A 22,570-nucleotide genomic window follows, 5' to 3' on the forward strand; every position below is an offset into this window, starting at 1 on the left:
GAGACGGAGGGCGGACCCATCGTTTATGATGCGTTCGAGGAAGTCAGGAAATCTAAACGTTGAACGGTTTTCGCGACACAGCGTCAAACAGATTTGTCTCAAGCTGAATGTTTGATCTACAACAGATTGTTAGCTGTTAGCTGTTAGCTGTTAGCATGCAGACGTCTGTTTACAGAGATTAATAAGAAGCTAAATGATCGTCATGTGACGCTGATGGGAGCTGTGATGTCATGAGGAGGGATTACGTTCCGCCTGCTTTTGCTCTCCACACGGACTGTTCTTCCTGCATACACCTGCTTGCTGATACGGGATTGGTCAATACTACTCGGACTACAAACGGAAACCAGAACCCTTCCTGTACTAATATCCGGTTATTAGAGGCGCGCCTACAGATTCTACATTTAAATAGAGATTAGCTTTGTCGATTTGTCACTTCACAGACAGTTTGGATGTCAGAAGACTGATACTTTTTCAATGCTTGAATGTTTAGAACGTCATGCCGTCAGAGCAAATACAAGCTGAAGGGGAAAAGAAAGGAGGAGAGGAAAGGGGGGGGGGACTGACATGGAGAATATGGAGGCTAAGAGGGCCGAGGAGGGGCTGTGGGGGGGCTGTGTAGGGGGGGCTGTGGGGTGTGTTTGTTGTGCGTACCAGTCGGTGCAGTGTGTGAAATGTGAACTGTGGAGTGTGTGTCAGTGTGAAGGGGAGGATCCTCTCCCTCTTAAAGCTGGGTGAGGAAGACGAGCCTGCAGAGCTGAGAGTGAGCGGCACTGAGGAGGGACACACACACACTTCTACACTCTCACAAGACAAGGACAAGAGACCTTTTGTACACACACAGACACACTTATAGATCACTCTTACACACACACACACACACACACACACACACACACACACACACACACACACACACACACTTCACTGGACTCTGGACTGACCTATTAAGGATACATCTTACAGGACAGGACTCTGTTTCCCATCATGCACAGCAGGAGCCTCTCAGAGCTCCAGGTGGTCTCCACACAGCGGGGGGCCTCGACTCTAAGGACTACCCAGGATGGAGCCTCATGGTGGAGCTCCAGGCTGAGGAGGGGGTCATCACGCTGCCTCAGGCCACCGAGGGCAGCTCCTCTCTGGGCTTGGCTCCTGCTGGGGGCCCTGGTGGTCCCTGGAGCCTGGAGCTTTCTGAGCGAGGAGCTGGAGGAGCTGCTGGTGGAGCTTCACAACCATTACAGAGGGCAGGTTTCACCCAGCGCGTCGGCCATGCTGCCTCTGGTAAGACACCTGCAGGGCTTAAAATACCACCATGCAGGGCGTTAAAGGGCAGCTGAAACCAGCTTATGTTTCATTAGGGCATTTCTTAGGGCATTAACGCCATCACAAAACAAAATCTACAAATAGAGAAGTAAAAGAAATGACAGTGGTGTTCATAAATATGAAATGCTTTCCAGAGTTTCACTGCAATTATTGAGCAGATAATAAGAGCGTCTGCGAGCTGCTTTTATTTTATTCTTTTACTCCAACCTGCTAATCAGCAGCTTTGATCTCAAACATCCAGACTGTGTTGTTAAACCTTCTGAGCAGGATTGGGAAAACTTTGATCCAAACATCAGGATGATCCTGATCCCAGCAGAGGGAGGAGTCAGGCTGGAGTTCAGGAACTAAATGTGATAAAACTTTTTAGTTGGTCATTTTTAAAGGTGTAGTTTATGCTGTACACATGTCTTATATATTGCCCCTGAATTGCTGAACCTCTACAGTGACACAGTCGATCAAGTAGACATTAGGTTTGGAAAAATAAAAGGATTTAGTCCCCATAAGATTATGCAGAAACATCAAACATGAAATATTTAATTTAAAGCAGCTGTGAGGAACTTTCACTGTGTGGATTTTGGCGCCCCCTGTGGACAAAGTAAGTAGTGTGTAGTCCCATTTAGAGCACCGGTAATCCAGATTTGGTAATCTTGAAGAGTTTGTATCTGGATCAGGTTGATCCAATCCAGTTTTATTTTTGAAAAACCAGGACAACAGGAAGCTGGATGAGCTGATCTGGGAGAGCGAAAAAGAAGGGATTTCCAAATCCGGATCGTTCTGATCCAGTTTAACTCTTTGACCAGCTGGTTCAGACAGAAACCCGGTTCATGGTCACTCTGACTTTTTGCTAAGAGCCGTAAACATGAGTCATGTCGACGAGTCAGTCTTAATCTCAGTCAGAGGGAACAGTCGAGGTTTTCACTGAGTCTGTTGACAGCGAGGCTCCTCCTGAGCTCCCCTCAGACGGCACAGACATGTCTTTATCAGGAGAAAGAGAAGCTGCTGTTCAGATATACTAATTTAATTTTGTAGCATTGGGAGCACCAGGATTATCATTAAGCTGAATTGTATGGCGATGATGTGATAACTCCAAAACTCAGCAGGTCACACTGAAACTGTCCAAAGTGATCGACCTCGGCAAAGAGGAAAATATGATTTTAAAGACGAACACTTTTTAAGGAGTAGATGTTTTTACACTGCATTATATTAAACTAGAATGCGAACGAAATTAGTGTTGGCTCTTAGGCTGAGCAAGGTTACATCCAGACGAAAAATAAATGTGCAATAATCTTTAAATATACTCAAACCTGCAGATAAAAGTTAAAATCAGCAGAGAAGCCCTGAGCGGACATGCATCCATACATTTTATTTACTCTGTTTCACCGTGTAAACAAGTAATTTCAGTTGTTTTCTCAAGATCTCAACTTATTGATCTCGTCAAAAGTGTTCTTCATATTTGTATAAACATCGTGGAGGGGTTTCGCCTGTCGTTCTCGTGGTTGTTAGGACTAACTGTCGACGGTGTTTCCTGTGAGATTTTCAGAGGGTTTTAACAGATCTAAGAAAGCTTGGGAAACCTGGCTCCTTGTTCTCATCCTTAGTGCGACAACTGGGAACCATGGATGTGATCATAGTTTAAAAGCTTCGAATTTAGCTCCTTCTTCAGAGCAAGAACTCTCCCAGCAAAAAAAAGGAACTTTGAGTGACATATGATTATTGGTCCAGACAGACGTGCAAGTCAAATCTGCCGAACACATAAAATAATGCAGCACCAGCAAACGCTGAAACCGACGTCTCCTTTACCCCTCCTACCACTTCGCCCTCCATCTCGATGTTGTTGTTATCTTCGGGTTGCTCAATGCAAAAGTTTTGTAGTTCTCGGGGGGGGGGGAGACTCCTCTTACGAAGTCCCGTTAATTTACCGCCTATTTGTAGAGCTGCAGAAACAGTAAGAAGAGTCGTTCAAACCTCTGCACAGCTGAGCAATCATGGCGGGAATTACGTGTGAATTTCAGATTTCAGACTGATGATTTTCGGAAAGTGTCCAACATCAGATTCTAATGAGAGTCATCAGAATCGTGGTCATATTTCTGCTATTATAGAATATAGCAATAAGTGCCATCAACTAACCCGGATACTTCTCCTTTAACCAGTTGTTCAAAAGTAATCTGATCAGATTACAGCTATCAGATTAAATCTGGAGAACATGTTGCTCAAAAGACGAAAGGATGGTGAAATGAAAATGTATGGATGCATGTCCTCTCAGGGCTTCCGTAGTTTCGTCTACTAATTGGGACTAAAAGTTGGTTGTAGAGGACTGAAGATATTCAGAGACCACTATTATGATATCAGCTGATCTGTTGCTCCAACTCTTTGCTCCACAGAAAGATGTCCTGAACACGGTCCAGATTCATGTAAACCTTCGTGATCTCACGTGATTTAATATTAGAGATTTCGATGTCTCGTTGAAGAGCCACAGTGACGCTTTGCTTTTGACTTTTGTTAATAGTTGGATTTCACAAAAATGACGTGAGAAAGGAAAACAGACCTGTTCTCATTAAAATGTTGTCACACCTTTTTGAGCTAAGCTAGCAGCTTGGTCAAAGTTTTTCAGATCCACTGAAACAAATATCTGAACACTCAAGAAGTGAGCGTACTTGTTGGTTCTGCAACAATGGAAATGGACGCCTTCATCAGTTAAAGCTTTACTTTGGAACACGAAGCCGTTTCTGAATTTGAACACTCAATCTTTCTAGAAATGTCTTGATTTCTCTGGGTTGAGTTATGAGATGTTCTTGGAGGTTTCTCTACACAGAACATAATTCATTCGGATCGTCTCCAGCTGTTGAATTCTTCATCAACAACAGAACATTCAACAGTTTAGCAAATTTAGTCTTTAGATTTAATAAAACTGTGTCATTGAAACACTGAACATTTATCAAACTCTCCTGTTTTCTCTTTCTGTGTCTGTGTCTGTTTTTCAAACCCAGATGTTTGTCTGTTTGCATTTCTCTTCTTTCTTGTTCTAATTATCCTTCTTTGTTTCTGCTGTTCATGTGTCCTATTTTTTGCTGATAAAACCACTTTAGCAATTTACTTGTCTTGATTTTCAATTTCTCGGCCTTTTGTGGACACTGAAGTCATGAAATTACAGAATATTACTGGGGAGAAAATCTTTGTTTTTCAGAAATGGCTTTGTTTTCAGATTGATGACACAAGCTTGTTATTAAATCCTCCAATTAAAAGAGCAGCCTGTAGACACATTTTGTAAGGCTAATTATAGATGTTAGAAAAATGGGGAAACAAACAGAGACATGGGGCGGGCAGTGCTGTATCCTAGATCGAAAGTAAGCAGCCATTTTAGGCCCTCTGAGGTTCAGCTTGTGAGATTTGAAGTACATTTAATTATTCAAAGTTTGACTTTGGCCGTCTAAGCTACATGCTAACATGCTAACAAATGCCTGCGGTGGCATTTCTCCTTCAAATATACTTTCATTCTTGCTGAGACTCCACAGTTAAAGCTAACAGCTTGATAGCTAAAGAAATATGTAAGCGATAATTAGCGTCCTGATAAAAATTAATAGAACAGAGTTTATATCAGAAATGTAACTGTTAATTAAACAACATTCTCATTCGGCTAAGCTTTCATCAGATTGAGCTTCACTTTGTCAGTCTAAGCTAACAGTTAGTGATCTTAAATTAAGCTACGTTTCGAGCTTAAACCTAAATGTTAGCATGCTAACTTAGTACAGAGTCTGTAATTATGCATATTTACAAACATGTGGTGTCAATGTTAAGATTTTTCGGTGTTGCAAACATTTAGGATATTAGTTTGACGATAACTCAACATGTAGCATGTTAGCTTGATGGTATTTCCATGTTAGCCTAATAATGATACTATGCTAACATCTTCAGAGTTTAGTTATGTTTGTATGTAGCATTTAGCATGTTAGTTAGAGAGAATGCTAACATTTACCTTGATAGTATATGTTATACTTAGCATGCTATCGTGCTAACATCAGCATGTTACATTCAAGGTAGGCTACCTGTCATGAACTGAAGTGTAAATTGTGACCTGTTTTTTCACCCTCGTCATTAATCCTCTGGGATATCTGAGAAATGTGTCAACTATAAAACTACGACACAAAACAGATGGAGCTTACGAGTGCTCAGAAACACGCCTTTTTTAACATCACGCCTGTTCCATGATCATTTTGAACTGTGTCAACAAATGTATTCAAAGTTCAAACAAACAGTATTACGACATGTAAAACCGGTATAAAACAATAAGGGTCAAAACAGAACAAGAGACACGTAGTAGGCAAACACGTGTGTGTGGGGGGGGGGGGGGGGGGGGGGGAGACAAAGACTGTAGGGATAGAAGGGAAAACAGAAGGTACAGAGCATCAGAGTGAGTGTGCTACTTTGAACAGGTGAGTTTCGAGGTGGGATTTGAATGCTGTTATAGGGTCAGACTGTCGGAAGTAAGGGGGGAGGGAGTTCCAGAGCCTGGGTGCAGCTGAGTCCTTGCACCCTTGGCGCTGAGGCGTGAGGTAGGGACAGTCAGAAGACCGGCAGAGGATGAGCGCAGGGAGCGAGAGGGGGTGTACTCCTGGAGCAGGTCAGAGAGGTATTTATGTCAGCTGATACCAAACTTTCACTCTTATCGGGAATCTACCAAAAACATCTCCTGCTCATATTAACTATTGCTTTGGAAAGTACTGAACGCGTGACGCGGTTATTTCTGACCAGAGGACAGATTCGATTTTTAAAAATCATCAAAACAAATCATTTAATGCATAAAGCATTTTATATATATAGCAGAATATGTTCTTTACATTAAAGCTGATTATGCAGCTTCTAAAATTCTTCCAACTATAGACCAAATACAGACTATTACTATTATCGACCGGGGAAATAACCAACAGATTACCTGATTATTTGCAGCACTGATGGACCAACATTGAACAAACAGAAATACCTTCTATGTTTGTTATGATGCTGCTTCTAACTTTAGCTCAGTGTTTGACTGTCAGTCGGACTTTCAGGTGAACTGAGGGTCAGATTAAATCTGTGTTGGAGCTTCGGGCAGGTCGGGGCCGGCTGGTTGTTTTGGTTTGGTCAATGGACCAGAGAGAAGCCTCGGCTGCTTTAACTCTTCATGGAGACGATTTTACCTCTTCAAGATGGCAGTTACATTTACAACTACGTTTCTTTTATTAAGTTCTAATCCAAATATGGTTTTGATAATCAGCTTCCGAAACTCTATTTACATCACTTCTTTTTACCTTATTATTGAGTAAATTTGATTGATAAACGTTTCTTCCCCTGATGTTACTTCTTAAGCCTGTATTTGTGGTTTGTGGTTGTTTTCCTCTGTGTTTGAGAAGAAATACTTTATGTCCCTATACGTACAAAATCATCTTATTATTTGCTGCCCATCTTGACCAGAGCTGGCAGATCTCAATGGGACCTTTCTGGTTGATTAAAGGATCAAATCAAAGGAGCTACACATGCTAAACCTTTAGCTCATAACAGAGCAACAAAATGCTTGTAGAGAATACCTGAGAACCTGATTTGGACACGTACCAGCAGAAACATGTCCGACAAGCTGCCAGGAGAGGAAGATAAGAGCGGATTCCTTTAAATCTGGACTCCAGAGGTTCAGAGGCAGAGAAAAGTCTCTCAGCAGTCTAAAGGAGACGAGCCTCTCTCTCGGTTTTTAACCCCATGATGAACGATCTGTCCGCCAAGAAACCAATATCACTATTTGTCAAACTTTAAACAAAGAATAAAACATTGTTTGCATTCACGTGAGCGTGAAAGTTCCCCCGTGTGACATCAGAGGAAAATGGCAACCATGACATGACAGAACGAATAACTTTCATTGGACCTTTAGAAAGAAGCCTTCTGGAGCTCTTTAGAAAATAGTAGCTGTGTCCTAATTCAGGGGCTTCATCCGTCCAAGGACGTATTTGAAGGCTGATTGCATCACAGCGGCGCGTCGATGGCTGTCCCATTTCAAAAGCTTGTTCAGATGCAGCTGACAAATGCATCCTACTTTTCCTGGGCTGTGAAGAACCCATCGGGTGCATCCTCTGTGGCCCAACGTATCCAGAGATTCATTGCGCGCCAACTCAAACGAGATGATGGACTGGAGGGGCCTTGAGCTACCCGTTGCTAAGCCCCTGAATTTAGACACAGCTGTTGACTCTCTCTTTAGCATAACAGCTAACTGTTAGCATACTGACAAGTTCTGTCAGAAAAAAACAGCCTAGAAAACAATAATGAAAGAGACAGAACATGATCAACGTCTATTCAAGTGCTGAAACAAGTATGACGATTATAGTTTTAATTGCGGTGAGGTAATGGACAGATGGATGTGAAACCACGACAATTTGGTCATAAAAGTTTGATACCCGGACATTTTAGGCTTCTCAATATTGTTCAGGACTCGGGACACCCAGCTCGATACCAAGACAAGCCTGGACGTCTGGTCATTGAACTCTTAACTTTAGTTTTTGTTGATATTTGTGCGTATTTTTCAGGCTTTTTCTTTTCTTGTTATACTCCCTCTGACGGGATAACAGCTGTGGCTTTCACAGAGTGACAAATTAAAAGAAACTTCCTCTGTCTGATACGTTTGAGTCCAAAATGTAACACCCTAATCTTTTGGTCAATGCGGTTACAGATAGATCCTATTTGTACAGGTTTCCAGGATCACAGTGAAAAGGACCATAAATGCTGAGTAAATTGCAGTCTGGATTCCAGGAACAGACGGGTGTTTCCCTCCTGTTAATGACACGAGAGTCAGAGGAGAAACTCGGCAGTGAAATCATCGGGAGACAGGGAGGGAGTCAGCGTCAGGGTTGAGCAACAGAGGAGGACGAGTGTTGGGAAAGAGAGAACACAATGTTTAGATAGAAAGAAACAAAAATTAGGTAGTGAATGAATGAGCACCCAGAGAAACGTTTGTGTGTGTGTTTATGATTGTGTTTAACTTGTGTGTGTTTGTGGACAAGGAGACGTCCCAGCCTGTCTCTGACCGGTATGGTTGCCCCATTGGGACATTTCCATATTCATGTTATTCTCTGTTGTTTTTGAGACTGAAGAGAAGCAGAAAGAAACAACAGAAATAAAGAGGGAAGTAAAAGGACAGAGAGTGATGAGAGTCAGAAAGAGGAGAGGAGAGGCAGAAGGGGAGACGAGGATAAAAGAAGAGGGATGGAGATAATAGGGTATGAAGAGAAAGGGAGTAAACAAGGGAATGTAGGACGAAAGGAGAAAAAAGAGAAAGGGAGGTGATGTTAAAAGAAAATGTGTAAGATGAGATGGAGAGAACGGGGAGAGGAGGGAGGTGAACTGGGAGGAGATGACAGAGGACAGATTACTGCTTTTCTTGGCAGAAAAAAACGTCTGTACAATGTAAGTACGAGTTCTGCAGTGAGATAAGGTGTTCAGAGAAGAGGACGGAGACCGGCAGAGAGAAAAGAAAGAAGACGCTCTCAGATAAAACATCGAAAATGAACAACCAGTCCAACCAGTTTGATATCAAACTGAAAGAAATTGTTATAACCAGTTCAAAGGAATAGAAAGTAAGAAACCAGTCCAACCAGTTCCATTAAAACTGGTCTGTGCTACACAGAAGCAGCAGAGCAACCCGGGTAACCAGTTGATACTGGTAGGCTGCACAGACTAGAGAAACCAGTTGGACCAGTTCAGATAAAACTGATATAAGTTCAGACACAAGTCTATCCAGTTTGGTCCCAAAGGGTATGTGCCAAGAGAAAATGAGAAACCAGTTCAGAGAACAGATCAGCAACTGAGAAACCAGTCTGACCAGTTCAGATAAAACTGAAAAAGTCCAGTTAAATTAAAACTGATATCTGCAGAACAACAGAGGAACCAGTTTAGACCACTGAGCAGTTCACACATAAATATTTACAACTGAAAAACCAGTCTGACCAGTCTGACACTAATAAAGCAATTGGGAAGCCATTTGAATAAATACATATAGTAATATATAAATAATAACATAAATAATAGTAACTGAGGAACCAGTTAGAACAGCAACAATAGCAACTGAGAAGCCAGTCTGCCCAGTCCAGATCAAACTGGTATGAAACATGATTAGTACAGCACTGGTCATGTGTGGATTAAAACAGCTCGAGTCTTCTGCTGCGTTGGAGATTAAAACAAACAAACAGGCGGTGCGATGGCAGCCTCAGAGCCTCAAACTAAAGCAGGAAACCTGCAGAGAAAGAATGTCAATCCTCTCAGCAGGAGACTCTGTAATACTGCAGTATTGTATGTGACTATTAGATCTCTGGTATTTCATCATCTGAACTGTACTCAGCTCATTATTGGTGCTTAGGAACCAATAAAAACAAACCCAAAGGAAACAATCTGTTGAGCAGCTAGAGGGAGGTTTACAGTTATATCACCACTCTGCTCCTATCCAACTATGTTTCCATCATAGAGGAAGTCTGGAGACATGTGAGATAAAATTCAGGGTTCAGCAGGTGAAGCAAGTCAGGTAGAAAGACCTGAAAACAATCTATAGGGATAAAACATGCACTTATATATAATATAATAATAACTGTGTCAAAAACAACAAGCTAATAGTTTACGATTATTGAGGTGAAAAAAGATTAACGATCTGTGAATAAATTCAGCAAACTGCAGAATAAAGCACACACATGATTTGACTCTATGGTAACTAATAGGCATGTGCCTAAAGTAGTATAGCTGATATTGGGATGCCAACGAAAAATATATGTGCAAAACATAGCAAGAAAGTCTCAAATTAAAAGTTATATTTCAAAAATTCAAGAGGTAACCTGGCATTAAAATACCTTCTCATACTTTTGAGATGTTAGCATGAGATTGAGACTCTTGTCAGCTACCTAGCCGGCACTTTAGGTTTGGTTTAACCAATTGGACATTTATTTGAGAGTACCTGGTTGTTATTTTGCTTTCTGTATCAATCAGAATTGTATTGTCTTTTGTGGTTGTAGTCCACCATGAGACATTTTCTCCCTTTTCAGTCACGTTTTTTAAAGTGGCAACAAGTGTTAGCATGTATTTGAGACTCTTGTTAGCTACCTAACCAGCAGTTTAGGTAGCCCACTTAAGTTAACACAAGTTAACGCTAACATGCTAACACCAGCTCTAAGTACTTGTTATGACAGTAGAATGTAGTTTGTGAATAAAACATACGATTACTGTTTAAACAAACTGGACCTTAATATGAGAGTACTAATGTACATGTTAGCATGTATTTGAGACCCTTGAAGTTTTGGGTAGTAAACTAGCATGTGATAAAGTTAAAACGCGAATCAAATGTGTCGAATTAAACCTGTATTTTAGAGTACCAATAAAAATGTTAAACCATAGCTAAACCATAGCTAGCCATTAGCTAACTGCTTAAGATAGTAAACTAGCTTGTGGTAATGATGCTAACAACTGATGCTGGTTTATATGTTTGTTAACTACTGTGTTTACCAAATGTGTAAACAAATTGGACCTATGACAATATGGAAATGTTGACATGCTAATACCAGCTACGAGTTGTTATGGTATCTGATTTGTAAATAACAATATTTTGCCCTCTTTTGCCCACATTTTAAAATGCAATGGCTGCGGACCACCATGAGACACTCATTTCCTACGCAACTGTAGACAACTCTAACAAAGTAAACTTATTGAGAGACGGATTAACACATTATTGCTTTGAGACGTTTATGGGAATTTTTTTACAATAAAATAAATATGTCAGTTATTTTTAAAAGTAACTGTACTGAGGTCTTTATCTCGGGCAGTCTCCATCTCGTGGTTTGAGTTACAAAGAATGCAAAAGAATGAACAACAGGACCCTGTCTGAGAGTTTAATATTCCTGTGTGTGTGTGTGTGTGTGTGTGTGTGTGTATTTATTTGTCCAGTGATGACACACAACACAAACAATAGTCAGGGGTCTCCTTCACATTCCTCCCTCTCTCCAGGCTCTCTCAACATCTGGTCTGTGTTTTGACTTTGGGGTCATATACATGGTCAGAAACACACACACACACACACACACACACACACACACACACACACACACACACACACACACGCTATAAGCCATAAAAGAGGTCACATGGTCTGTGAACAGCTGATTTTTGTTTCTCTTTGTGTCTACAGAAAAGTCATGGATGATAACTTTGTCAAAAAACTTTAAACCACGTGTGTCTGGTCTATCTGTGGCTCGTACTCTCCAATGGTCATATCTGTTGTTTTTGGAGTTAGTAGTTATTAACGTATCTGTGATTGAGGTATGAGGACATTGATTTATACACATTTCATTGGCTCTTTATGTTGCTAAAACACAAATTGGGGGTTATTAAAAAATGCTTTGTGACTCAAAATTCAAAAATAAATCTAAAATCCCCACAGCTGATTCCCGGTGTAAAATTCATCATCACTTCCTGTAGAGGAAAGTGTCATAAGGTTGAGTAAAAAGGCATGATGGGAAGGAAATACATACCTCTGACAGACAGTTTCAGGGGTCAGGCATTGGTCAGGGTCAGAGGTCAGGCCATGGATAAGTGGATGACATCATATTCAGGAAATAAACGCTCATCTCAGGTTGAATCTGAGAAGGAAAACAGGACAGAAAGAACAGAAATGTTTATGTGAATGAAAAGTGATAATTTCCTGTGTTCCTATCAGCATGAGTCAGGGTCAATGTGATGTTTATAAATGAAAATGTGTCTTTACTTTCCTTTTCCTGTCTTCTGCAGGTTTCCTTTTTATGATATTAAACATCAAATCAATTCCAACCATGTGTTTTATAACCATAATAATCAACCAAAAAGTTACTGAATCTGCAGAAGTCAAATGTGGTTTCTTTAATAACAGAGACATAAAACATGTTATATAACACTAATAATTATAATAATAAATTAAGAAAAAGCAACACAATAAAAAGTTCACGCTTATTGAAGCTGGTTGAAGAGGGGAAAGAAAATACAGCCGAGATGTAAACTGTTGCAAAACAATTAATTTCATATGAGCAATACTTTTTTTTAGCCTTGTAACTTCCTGTGTGAACAAAATGTACAAAATGAACACCTGATATTTCTTTATGTTGCATGTAAAGTGGGCAGTTCCTCTGTAAACATTACAGCACAGCAGATTTCTGTGTTTGTTTGAGTCTGTTTATGATTTATGTTCCTCATTCCTGCTAATCAGCTGGACCCACGGGACGAACTGAAGTCTGAAAATTCTGCAGTCAATTATAAGTTGGCTGTTGGGATTGTGTACTCTCTTATTACTAGCTTTGTAGTAAGGGTTTCTCAGTTTGGGGGTTTGGGAACATTTTAAAACTCAAAGTCCAACCACTAACTTTTTTGGACCAAATTGTCATTCGTAAACACTGTATTGCTTATAAATAGGGAGGTCACTTTTTTGCAAGCTTAACATCACTAAAGCCGTTAGGAACAAATAACTGCTGGTCTTATGGAGGTTCTTATAAGTTGTAGCACTACTTTGTGTTTAGTGCTAAGCTTCAATTAAAAGCATGCTAACATGCTAATTTAGGATATGGAAACATGATAATAATTTGGCAACTTCAGCATGTTATTGTGCGCACGTTAGCATGCTGATGTTAGCATTTAGCACAACTTCAAAGGCCCACTAACACAGCTGAGGACTCTTGTACTTGTCTGCAACTTGCGAGGGACATCCAGTGGTGGATCCAGGAACCCTAGGTGATGAAAAGTGCAGCCAAAAGCTGCAGTTCCTCTGTTGTCCACTTGAGACATTTTTTTCTTTGAGTGATAAGCTAGGATATTTATCATTTATACGTGCTCACTCGTTAGGAGGCATCTGTATTTTTTCCTTACTTCTTTTCTGAGCAAGTTCTCTTTCGTATAACTTTCGTTGTGTATTTGCAGAAATGGGACCCGAGCCTGAAAGTGATAGCAGAAGGCTATGCTGCTAAATGTATCTGGCACCACAACCCTGAACTGGAGGAGACTGGAGAGAATCTGTTCGCTGGAACCAAACCTCTGGACCTCCGAGAGGCTCTGGAGGAATGGTTTCTGGGTGAGTCGCTTGATCAGAGTTTACCACCCATTTGTAAAAACCAAACTCTACTACTACTACTACTACTACTACTACTAAACACCAAATTGCAGACGCACAAAATTAGAGAGACAGATAAAGAGCCTTCATCTCTTAAAGTTTCTTTCCTTATTGTTTATTCCTTTAAAAAGGCAAATCAATAAAATGTTAGTCAAACAAATAAAATAGATATATTTCAACTACTCTAACAGAAAGTTGTAAAAAGGTCAAATAATAATAAGAAAATGATTCAGCTGCGTCAGTGCCGAATCCATCTTTTGCAATTAGTTATGACATCATGTGACGTAAGAATCTGAGCTCATACCATGCTGTTAAATCTAATGTGCTGGTTTCTATGGCAGCATCAGATACAACCACAAACAAACTGATAAGTACAATGTAAGGTACTTTTAGTCCTCTACACTTCAGAGATATCGTACTTTAAGTCCCAGTGCTGTTACATTGTATATCAGTACTCATGGAATGCCTCTTGTCCAATCAGATTGCTTAGTCAGAACTAATATGTATGAATTGTATGAAAAGTGTCACAGCTGACTCCACAGTTACCAAAAACACAATTTAAATGCAGTTTACAAATTAAGTGAATAAATAATCTAATACAATAAAGACACATGAGCCTAATGTGATGTGTTGTGATGTCACTGATTCCTGTAGAACACCTGAACTATGATTTCCACAACAACAGCTGTGATGAAGACAAGATGTGTGGACACTACACACAGGTCAGAAACACGCAAACACGCACGCACAATTACTTAAACAGGCGTGTATCACAGGTCTGGATCTAAGCTGTGTGTGTGTGTGTGTTCCAGATGGTGTGGGCGGACACTCACAGAGTCGGCTGTGCTGTGCATCACTGTAACGACATGGAGGGACTGAACTGGGGGAAGACCTACTTCCTCGTCTGCAACTACTACCCGACGTCAGTACCTCCACTGTAATACTGCCTGTACTTCAGAACTAACACTACTGATGCTGCAACTAATACACTGCTGCTACAGTCACTACCACTCGTTACTTCTACTTCCTAGTAAATCACTTTTACTACGACTACCACTACTAGTACTACTAACCACTACTATTAATACTAACTGGACTATTATTCATACTACTACTTCTGGTGTTTCTCCCACTACTGTCAATGCTACATGACTGTTTAATATCACTAATAACACTTCCACTACCACTTCTACTCCTGCTATTACTCCTTCTAATGTAAAACTCCTCCTCCTCCTCCTCCTCCTAGTAGTTCTACTTCTTCTCCTCCTCGTCTTAGTAGTACTTCTCCTCCTCCTAGAAGTACTCCGCCTTCTCGGAATCTTAGTAGTACTACTTCTTCTCCTCCTTGTCCTTGTAATAATTCTCCTCCCCCTCCTCCTCCTAGTAACACTCCTCCTCCTTCTAATCTTAGTAGTACTTCTCCTTCTCTTCCTCCTTTTACTACTCCTTCTCCTCTTTCTCCCAGCACTACTTCTCTAAGTGACTACCCCTCCCCTTCCTCCACCTCCTTGTCCTCCTAGAAGTACTTTTCCTGCTTGTCCTCCTTTTAATCCTCCTCCTTCTCTGTCTAATAGTACTCCTCCACCTCTTCCTTCTCCTGCCACCCCCTTTAAGTAGTACTACGACTCCTCTTATGTTTCCTTCTACTAGTACTCGTCCTCCTTGTTCTCCAAGTACTACTTCTCCTCCTCCCGGTACTAGCACTTGTTTGCCAAGTATTGCTTCCCCCTCTTCCTGGTAGTACTCCTCCTTCTTCTACTCTTAGTAGTACTACTCCTTCTCCTCCAAGTCCTGGTAGTACTTCTCCCTTTTTAGTACTGCAACTTCTCCTCCTCTTCTACCAGTGCTTCTCCATGTTATAGTTTTACTATATGACTATACTGTATAATGTTACCTCTGTATCACTGACAGCACTACTTCTCTCATCAGTAGAGTGATACCACTGCTAGTCTAACTGCTTGCACTATAATGAATTATGTTGATGTGACTGAAGTAGCAGTGCTACTGCTGGGACATGAGCTCCCTCTTGTGGACTGTTGCATGTATAACTATTTAGTATTTTCGCTGATTATGTATTTCAGTGCATGAAGGAGAAATTAGAGGAGACTATAACAGAGTACAATTAGACTTATTATTACACTATATATTACCTGTGTGTTTTTGTATGTTTTCAGAGGGAACTATGAAGGCGAGCGGCCGTACGTTGAAGGTGATTGGTGCTCCAGATGTCCTGAGAACTTCCAGAAGTGTGAAAACAACCTCTGTGGTACGACACGCTGTCTTTACTCCTCTGTAGTTCACATTCACTGACAAATCAGGTCCTAGTAAGCAGAGTTCAGAACCCGTACAGTACACAGCTTTTATATTTATAACAAGTTAATCAACAAATATGACTTCGTCTGTTAATGTTTTGATTCATTCATTCAACAGAAAGCACCAAACTTTGTTTCAAGCGTCTCAAACAGAAGACTTCCTGCTTTTCTTTGTTTTGTATTATTTCAAATAAATATCTTACATACAAAAGAAGCAGCCATGTTTTGCTCCTGAGAAATTGTAACAGGATTTTTTTGTTGCATCTTTTTTATAGATTAAAAGTTTAAAAAATGACTTCAAATAACCTTTAAGTCAGAAGTTCATGAAAATAATGCTCTTGTGTTTTCTAGTCGCCGACACGGTGGAGGAGGAGGATGACATTGATGCGGAGGATGAAGATGAGTTTACAGAATTTCCTGCAACAACTGTGCCATTCCTCCTGCCTGCAGAGGATGAAGAGGAGGAAAAGGAGGAAGAGGAGGCGGTTGTTCCTCCTCCTGTAACATCTGACCCTCATGTCCCGCCTGCCACCACCGCCATCACACCTACAACCAGCACTCCCCGTGTCACCACCACCTCTGCAGGGGACTCAGAGGAAATCCAACCAGATGACACGCCTGACCCAGGCACACAACCTCCAGAAGCCCCGCTAACGACACTGGGAAGACTTGAGGAGGTTCAGGAAAAGATGAGGGAGAAGGAGGAAGAAGAGGAGGAGGAGCAGGTAGAGGAGATAAAGCCAGCGGAAAAAGCAGAGAGAGATGTGGTTGGAAAAATATTCCAGAAAAACAGAGTTACAATGAGCGCTGCTTCAGTATGTTCACCGTCTGTCCTGTTAGCCAGTCTGACTGCCATCCTGACTCTGAGGCTGTGAGGAGGAGGAGGAGGAGGAGGAGGAAAAAAGTTCCTCTACACCTCACCACTCTTGCGTTGACTGCACATGACCTTTAATCCGCCCGGTGGTAACAAACTGTTTCCCGTCTCTCCCCCATTTGGGTCCATTCATAATTCACACTCACCCGAAAACCATTTTCTAAACATCTGCCCGTGGTCCAGGCCGAGATCTGGGGCAAATAATGTGTGCAAAACCTGCTTTAAAATGCTAAGGATACAAACATTTAACTGCAAGGAAGCTAGCAGAAACTTACAGGCACTAAATATGTCATTCATATCAAAAGAGACAAATTTAAAACACCAGTTTGGATGATTTTTTGGACCGCTAGCTGAAACCAACGCTATACTACAGAACAGAAAAGGGCCTTGTGAGAATAAATCAGAATTTATCAATCAATGCATCTTCACTTTCTGTGGGAGTGAGATGTTTAGATCAATCTCATGGTGGGTGTTAGAATGTCTTTAGCCTAGCTTATCATAAATACTGGATTGGCATTGCTTGGCAGTGTCCAGCTAAAGATTGAAAATGCTCCTATACTTAGCTTCTAAGCTAACTAAGAGATATACATGTTAAAGCCATAATATTCACTTTTAAGAGGATTTACATCAAAAAATGGTATAATGTAGCATTCGTTAACATCCTATATGACCATTTCCCCCCACCGTTTTTTAAGAATGAAGCTAGGTATTTAGCTAGCTATGTAGCAAGTTTACAATCTATTCATTACTCAGCTTACAGAGCTCTGATTGGTTGGCTAAAGTAGGGATCAAAACAGATGTGACAGAGAACAACGCTAGAGTTCTGATGCCAGGCTAGCTGTTCCCCTTTGCTTCCAGTCTTTGTGCTAAGCTAGGCTAATCACACCCCACGTCTTAATTTGAACTTCTCTCTTTTACCCGAGCTAATTTCTCCAGAAGTCTTTGTTTAGCTTGAGAGCAGACTGAGGTGAACATGCTACATTTAGAGCTTCAGGTGTGAAGGATCAAAGTAAGGTCACCCCTCACAGCTAAGTGTGCACATTTACCTGAGTGGGTTTTAAAGTTCATCATGAAGTCGTGCTTATAATAAAACATAACAGTATCAAAGCGTTACAACCGGAGATGTGTTCAATTACAGATGCAGGATACCAAATAAAGTATTTTTGTGTGACATAACATTTTAAATTGTGTGCACTCTGTAAACACAATAAAGTATTTGTGATGTCAGACCCACAGAGCTGCAGAGCTTTTGTACCATTCTAAAACAGAGTTGAAGTGTTTTAAAAAGAGGCCACTCACACACAAAGAATAAAGCTTCGGCCTCTCAGATCGCCTCCTCGTGTTGGTCAGTCGATCGTTTGTTTCTGCAGGGTGGAGGTGAACAGATTCACAGCATCATCTCGTGGAAAAAGAACCACTGTAAAGAAAAAGGAAAGACATGTTTACTGTTTGTAGTGTTTTTAGTTTAAATGCAGGAGAAATTATATGTGAACGGTGTTTGCTGTGTGTCAAACTGACGACCCTGCTTCTTCTTCATAAATATAATCTACTGTTCATCATTTACTGGAGCAACAACTGGACAGAGTCTCTAATAATGTACATTATCTCTGTGACACTGTGTTAGACAACAGGAAATTACCATAACTATCCTCAGTAACTTAGCAAAGATGATGTAAATGTCTGTATATAAGATTAATAAAGAAATAAACCGTTTCTTCTTTTCGACAACGTTTATGGCTCTTTTTCCACCAGTTCACATTCATTAAGGAGTCTGAGGACACCTGGGCTGTGTTCGATATGCCGTACTATACACTAGATACAATATACTACATGCTATATACTGCATACTGCGTTCAGCGGTCGTTTGAAGTATAGAGGAGCTATTCAAATTAATTTTGCAGTAAGCTACGCCAGGTGGAAGTAAACAATAACCACCGCTTCTTTAGCTTTAGCGCCCCCTTCTGCTGGAATGCTGCTGCTGCCCGTCATTTCAACTGCCGCTGTGACGTTCCAGCACTTTGCATTGTGGGATACAGAAGGCGAGGTAGACCGGTCCAATGCATACTGAAGATTTTCTCCAAATCAGTACGACATCCGGGTATTTTTGGCATTTTGCTTTTGTTTGCATACTGCATAGTACATGCTACATTTTGGCTAAATCAGTACATACTGCTAGTATAGTATGGCATTTTGAACACAGCAATAATGTAGCAGACAACCTCCGGTGTTGAAAAATGAAGCCAATGTGTAAGTGCAAAAACCTGCAGTTCCTCGAGTGGCCACTTGAGGCTGGCTCCAGAAAACAAGAAATAACATTACAGCAGGTGGGAAAATGCTAATTTTTACAGCAGAAATAAACATGTTTACAGCCTGGTACAAAAAAGGTTTTTTTTATAAATAGTTAAGTTTATTGTTTAAGATAACTGTACAGGGGGTGAGGTTTTTTTTATAACACACTCGTTTTAATGAGATTAAGCCGGATTATAGGGGTCGGATCACTTGATTGACAGATGGATCCTGCTGGCTGTCTGCTAGACGTCACGGTCACAGACACACGGTCACTGAACTTAACTTCACCTGTTTGTGTTGTTGGAGCCTTTAGAGGACAAATAATCCGTCTCTCTGTGGGATTTATGGAACTTTCTGGCCGTGCAAGAAGTCTGAGCTCCAGCTTTTCGGTGAGTTAAATGCTTGCGTGTTATTGTACTGATATATTTTTAGCACTAAGTAGCAGGTATACTGTGCTCGCTTTTGCTGCTTGTTAGCCTGTCCAGTGTTTATCAAACATTTATTTAATTGTCGGCCAGTAAATAGGAGTCAGGAGTTGTTGGCTTTTCCCCGGAGAGATTACAGCAGACTGACCGAAGAAGACAGAAGACCGGTTATTTTACATTTCCAGTTACATGTCGACTAGCTGTTTTTTCACCGGGCGAGCGAGCAGAGAGTCCGCTGCTTCTTTACTCTGATAACTAAACACCTGCAGTCAGTCACCATTACAAACAGAATCTCCTCCTGGGAAAGTTAAACTAGTTCATTCATCATTTATACAGTCTATGGCTAATAACCGCTAGCTACGCTCAGGAGCATATAGCTTAGCCGTAGCTGGCTGATTCATGCGGCCCGCCCATAGTCCTCAACCATAGGCTTCAGCTCGTTCGCGCTCCGCCTCTTTGCCTGCCTCTAGATTAGCAGGCTCTGGCATTTCTAATATAGCGACCCCCAGCGCCGGCGCAATTCAGGCTTCAAAACGCTTCTTCAGAAACCAATGGGTGACGTCACTGAGACTATGTCCATTATTTATACTGTCTATGATAGAAGATGGAGAATGCCAGGAGGGCAGACTGTGACAGAAACAACTGAGTTACTCTGAGCTACAACTGACTGAAGCCTGCAGCAGCTGTGGATACTATAACTAATGTTTGTGTTTCATATTATATGAAGACTGTAAGCTTAATATCTCAAAATACAAAATTACTGCATTAGTTCATAGAAGCAGGTTACTTAACTCATTGTCATAGGAAATAAAGATATGGGATAGATTATCTCCATTTCACATTGTTAAAAAAATTACTTAATGATTATGTGTAGAAAACAGACTTTGTTTAAAGATTGTCAATCGATTAAAAGCTGTTTTAATTAGATAAGATATTTTTCTAAAACAAAATTATATACAATGTAATGTCATGAGAGGCAGCGTCATTGAGGGGAGATACATTCCCTCCAGGTGGCTGCAACAAGGACTACAACCCATCATGGCATCTGTTAATAGACTACAAAGCCCAGGGAGAGCAGGGCAGTGAGATCAATGGGTGCTGCCCAGCTGAAGCTGATGAGCTGATTACCCTGGTGAAGGAAGAAGGCAAACAGTGTGGGGAGAAGAAAGAGAAGGACTGAGATGAAACAGAAGGGACAGGGCTTCTGTCAGTTTACAAGAGAAGATAACAAGAAAGCAGATTAGGATTTGAGTTAAATCCCTGTTTTTGATTTTGTAAGCAAGAGTTTAAGTTTACCTGTATGACAAAAGTCAATACAGTGTCTTTATGTTGGAAAGCAACGCTTCACTGTTCTCTTTTCCTGCACCCACACCTCCAAAGCTCCAAAAGAAAAGCTCTTTTTATCTTAAGTAGATCCATCTCATATCCCCTATATGACTGTAGGTTTTGTTTATTAAATAATGGTGTTTCCTTATTCATTGCACTGTACCGAATATGTCTCCTTACCTGTGGAAATGCAGATAAGACATGATTAAAGGAGAAGATATGAGAAAGGTACACTGATGTGTGAAGAGAGAGAAAGTAAAGATGGAAAGATTAAAAGTTTACAGACACATAAAAATAGAAAATGCAAAAGTGGAGGAGAAACAGATATGAAGGAATTAAAATGAAGGAGCGCGAAGGGCTGAAATATTCATTGCTAACTACTCTTACTGCTCTATTTCTGCTGCTTACTGAGAGGCTGCACGTGTTTAAACTTTATTTGTAAATGTTTAACATAATATTATTATAGGGGAGTACATGATGGGTTATCAAGATTTTACAATGTTTTGTAGCAAATCACAAACTCTAAAATACTATCAAAACCTACAAAATGAGTATTTTTCATTTTTCACTGACCAGATACCAGATTGATTATCACTTCAAAAGACGTGATAGAATTAACTTACATGTTTATTTTGGTTTCTAATGCCTATTTTGAAATGCTTATGTGTAAAATGTGTGTGCATGTGTGTAGAATGTTTAAAATGTGTGTGCATGTGTGTAGAATGTGTAAAATGTGTGTGCGTGTGTGTAGAATGTGTGTGCGTGTGTGTAGAATGTGTGTGTGGAATGTCTGTCACAGAATGAAACAGAATTCTTTGATGACCTTTGATGTCTTTGATGTCTTTGATCTGGCAGAGAATCCTCACTAAGACACTTATGACATCACACCAGAGGTTATATTAACCAGTCAGACACTTTAGTTATTATGAACAAAAACAAGAGAGACAAACTTATTTTCTCTGTACTGTTAACAAATATCGAACAAAGCCCACTGGAAATGGAACATATGGAGACGGTTTCAACAACCAGCCCGCCCAGCAAGGAAGAAGAGACAGAGGTCTCCTCTGTTTCCTCTGAAACGTCAATGACCTCCTTATATGCCAGCATGCTCGTCTCAGATGTACTGGGTCAGGCTGCAGACAATGCAGACGAGTTGATGCAGTCTATCTCAACATGGGAAGCAGAGGAAGACTCTCACTCAAAAGCTGAAGACGAAGACAATGAATGCTCAGCTGCTTGTCGCACCAACCAAAAGGTGGAGCAGCAATTACATAGGTTTTTCAACCTCCGCCGAGCGTTTGCAGAGCACCAAGGAGAAACTCCACAATACAAAGAGGAAGATCTTCCCCCCGAGATGGATTCTACGTCTGAACAAGAGGGATATCAAGTGTCTGCACCACCAAGCCTGAAATCTCATGCCAGAATGCTCATCTCAGATATAGTGAGTCTGGCTGCAGACAATGTAAACGAGTTGATGCAGTCTATCTCAACATGGGAAGCAGAGGAAGACTCTCACTCAAAAGCTGAAGACGAAGACAATGAATACTCAGCTGCTTGTCGCATCAACCAAAAGGTGGAGCGGCACTTACATAGGTTTTTCAACCTCCGCCGAGCGTTTGCAGAGCACCAAGGAGAAACTCCACAATACAAAGAGGAAGATCTTGCCCCCGAGATGGATTCTACATCTGAACAAGAGGGATATCAAGTGTCTGCACCACCAAGCCTGGAATCTAATGCCAGAATGCTCATCTCAGATATAGTGAGTATGGCTGCAGACAATGTAAACGAGTTGATGCAGTCTATCTCAACATGGGAAGCAGAGGAAGACTCTCACTCAAAAGCTGAAGACGAAGACAATGAATACTCAGCTGCTTGTCGCATCAACCAAAAGGTGGAGCGG

At 40.9% G+C, this 22,570-nt stretch overlaps 1 protein-coding gene across 1 annotated transcript; it reads left to right on the plus strand.

Annotated features, from left to right (window-relative positions):
• The first annotated feature begins 774 nt into the window (after positions 1 to 774).
• Positions 775 to 18,352, plus strand: LOC138589188 (peptidase inhibitor 16-like). The gene is made up of 6 exons (XM_069659378.1): positions 775 to 1,278; positions 13,255 to 13,405; positions 14,099 to 14,166; positions 14,257 to 14,366; positions 15,619 to 15,710; positions 16,108 to 18,352. Exons 1-6 carry the CDS (start codon positions 985 to 987, stop codon positions 16,629 to 16,631), a joined length of 1,239 nt encoding a protein of 412 aa, XP_069515479.1. The 5' UTR covers positions 775 to 984; the 3' UTR covers positions 16,632 to 18,352.
• Positions 18,353 to 22,570: the final 4,218 nt, after the last annotated feature.

Source organism: Semicossyphus pulcher, unplaced genomic scaffold (genome assembly GCF_022749685.1).
Source record: "Semicossyphus pulcher isolate SPU_LCO1_2020_fin unplaced genomic scaffold, fSemPul1.0.p SCAF_13, whole genome shotgun sequence".
Classification (NCBI taxonomy): Eukaryota; Metazoa; Chordata; class Actinopteri; order Labriformes; family Labridae; genus Semicossyphus; species Semicossyphus pulcher.

Coding starts and splice junctions, on each gene's coding strand:
- LOC138589188 (XM_069659378.1), top strand. CDS start 985: ATGCACAGCAGGAGCCTCTCAGAGCTCCAGGTGGTCTCCACACAGCGG. Junction 1,279..13,254: donor CGTCGGCCATGCTGCCTCTG/GTAAGACACCTG, acceptor GTGTATTTGCAG/AAATGGGACCCGAGCCTGAA. Junction 14,167..14,256: donor TGTGTGGACACTACACACAG/GTCAGAAACACG, acceptor TGTGTGTTCCAG/ATGGTGTGGGCGGACACTCA.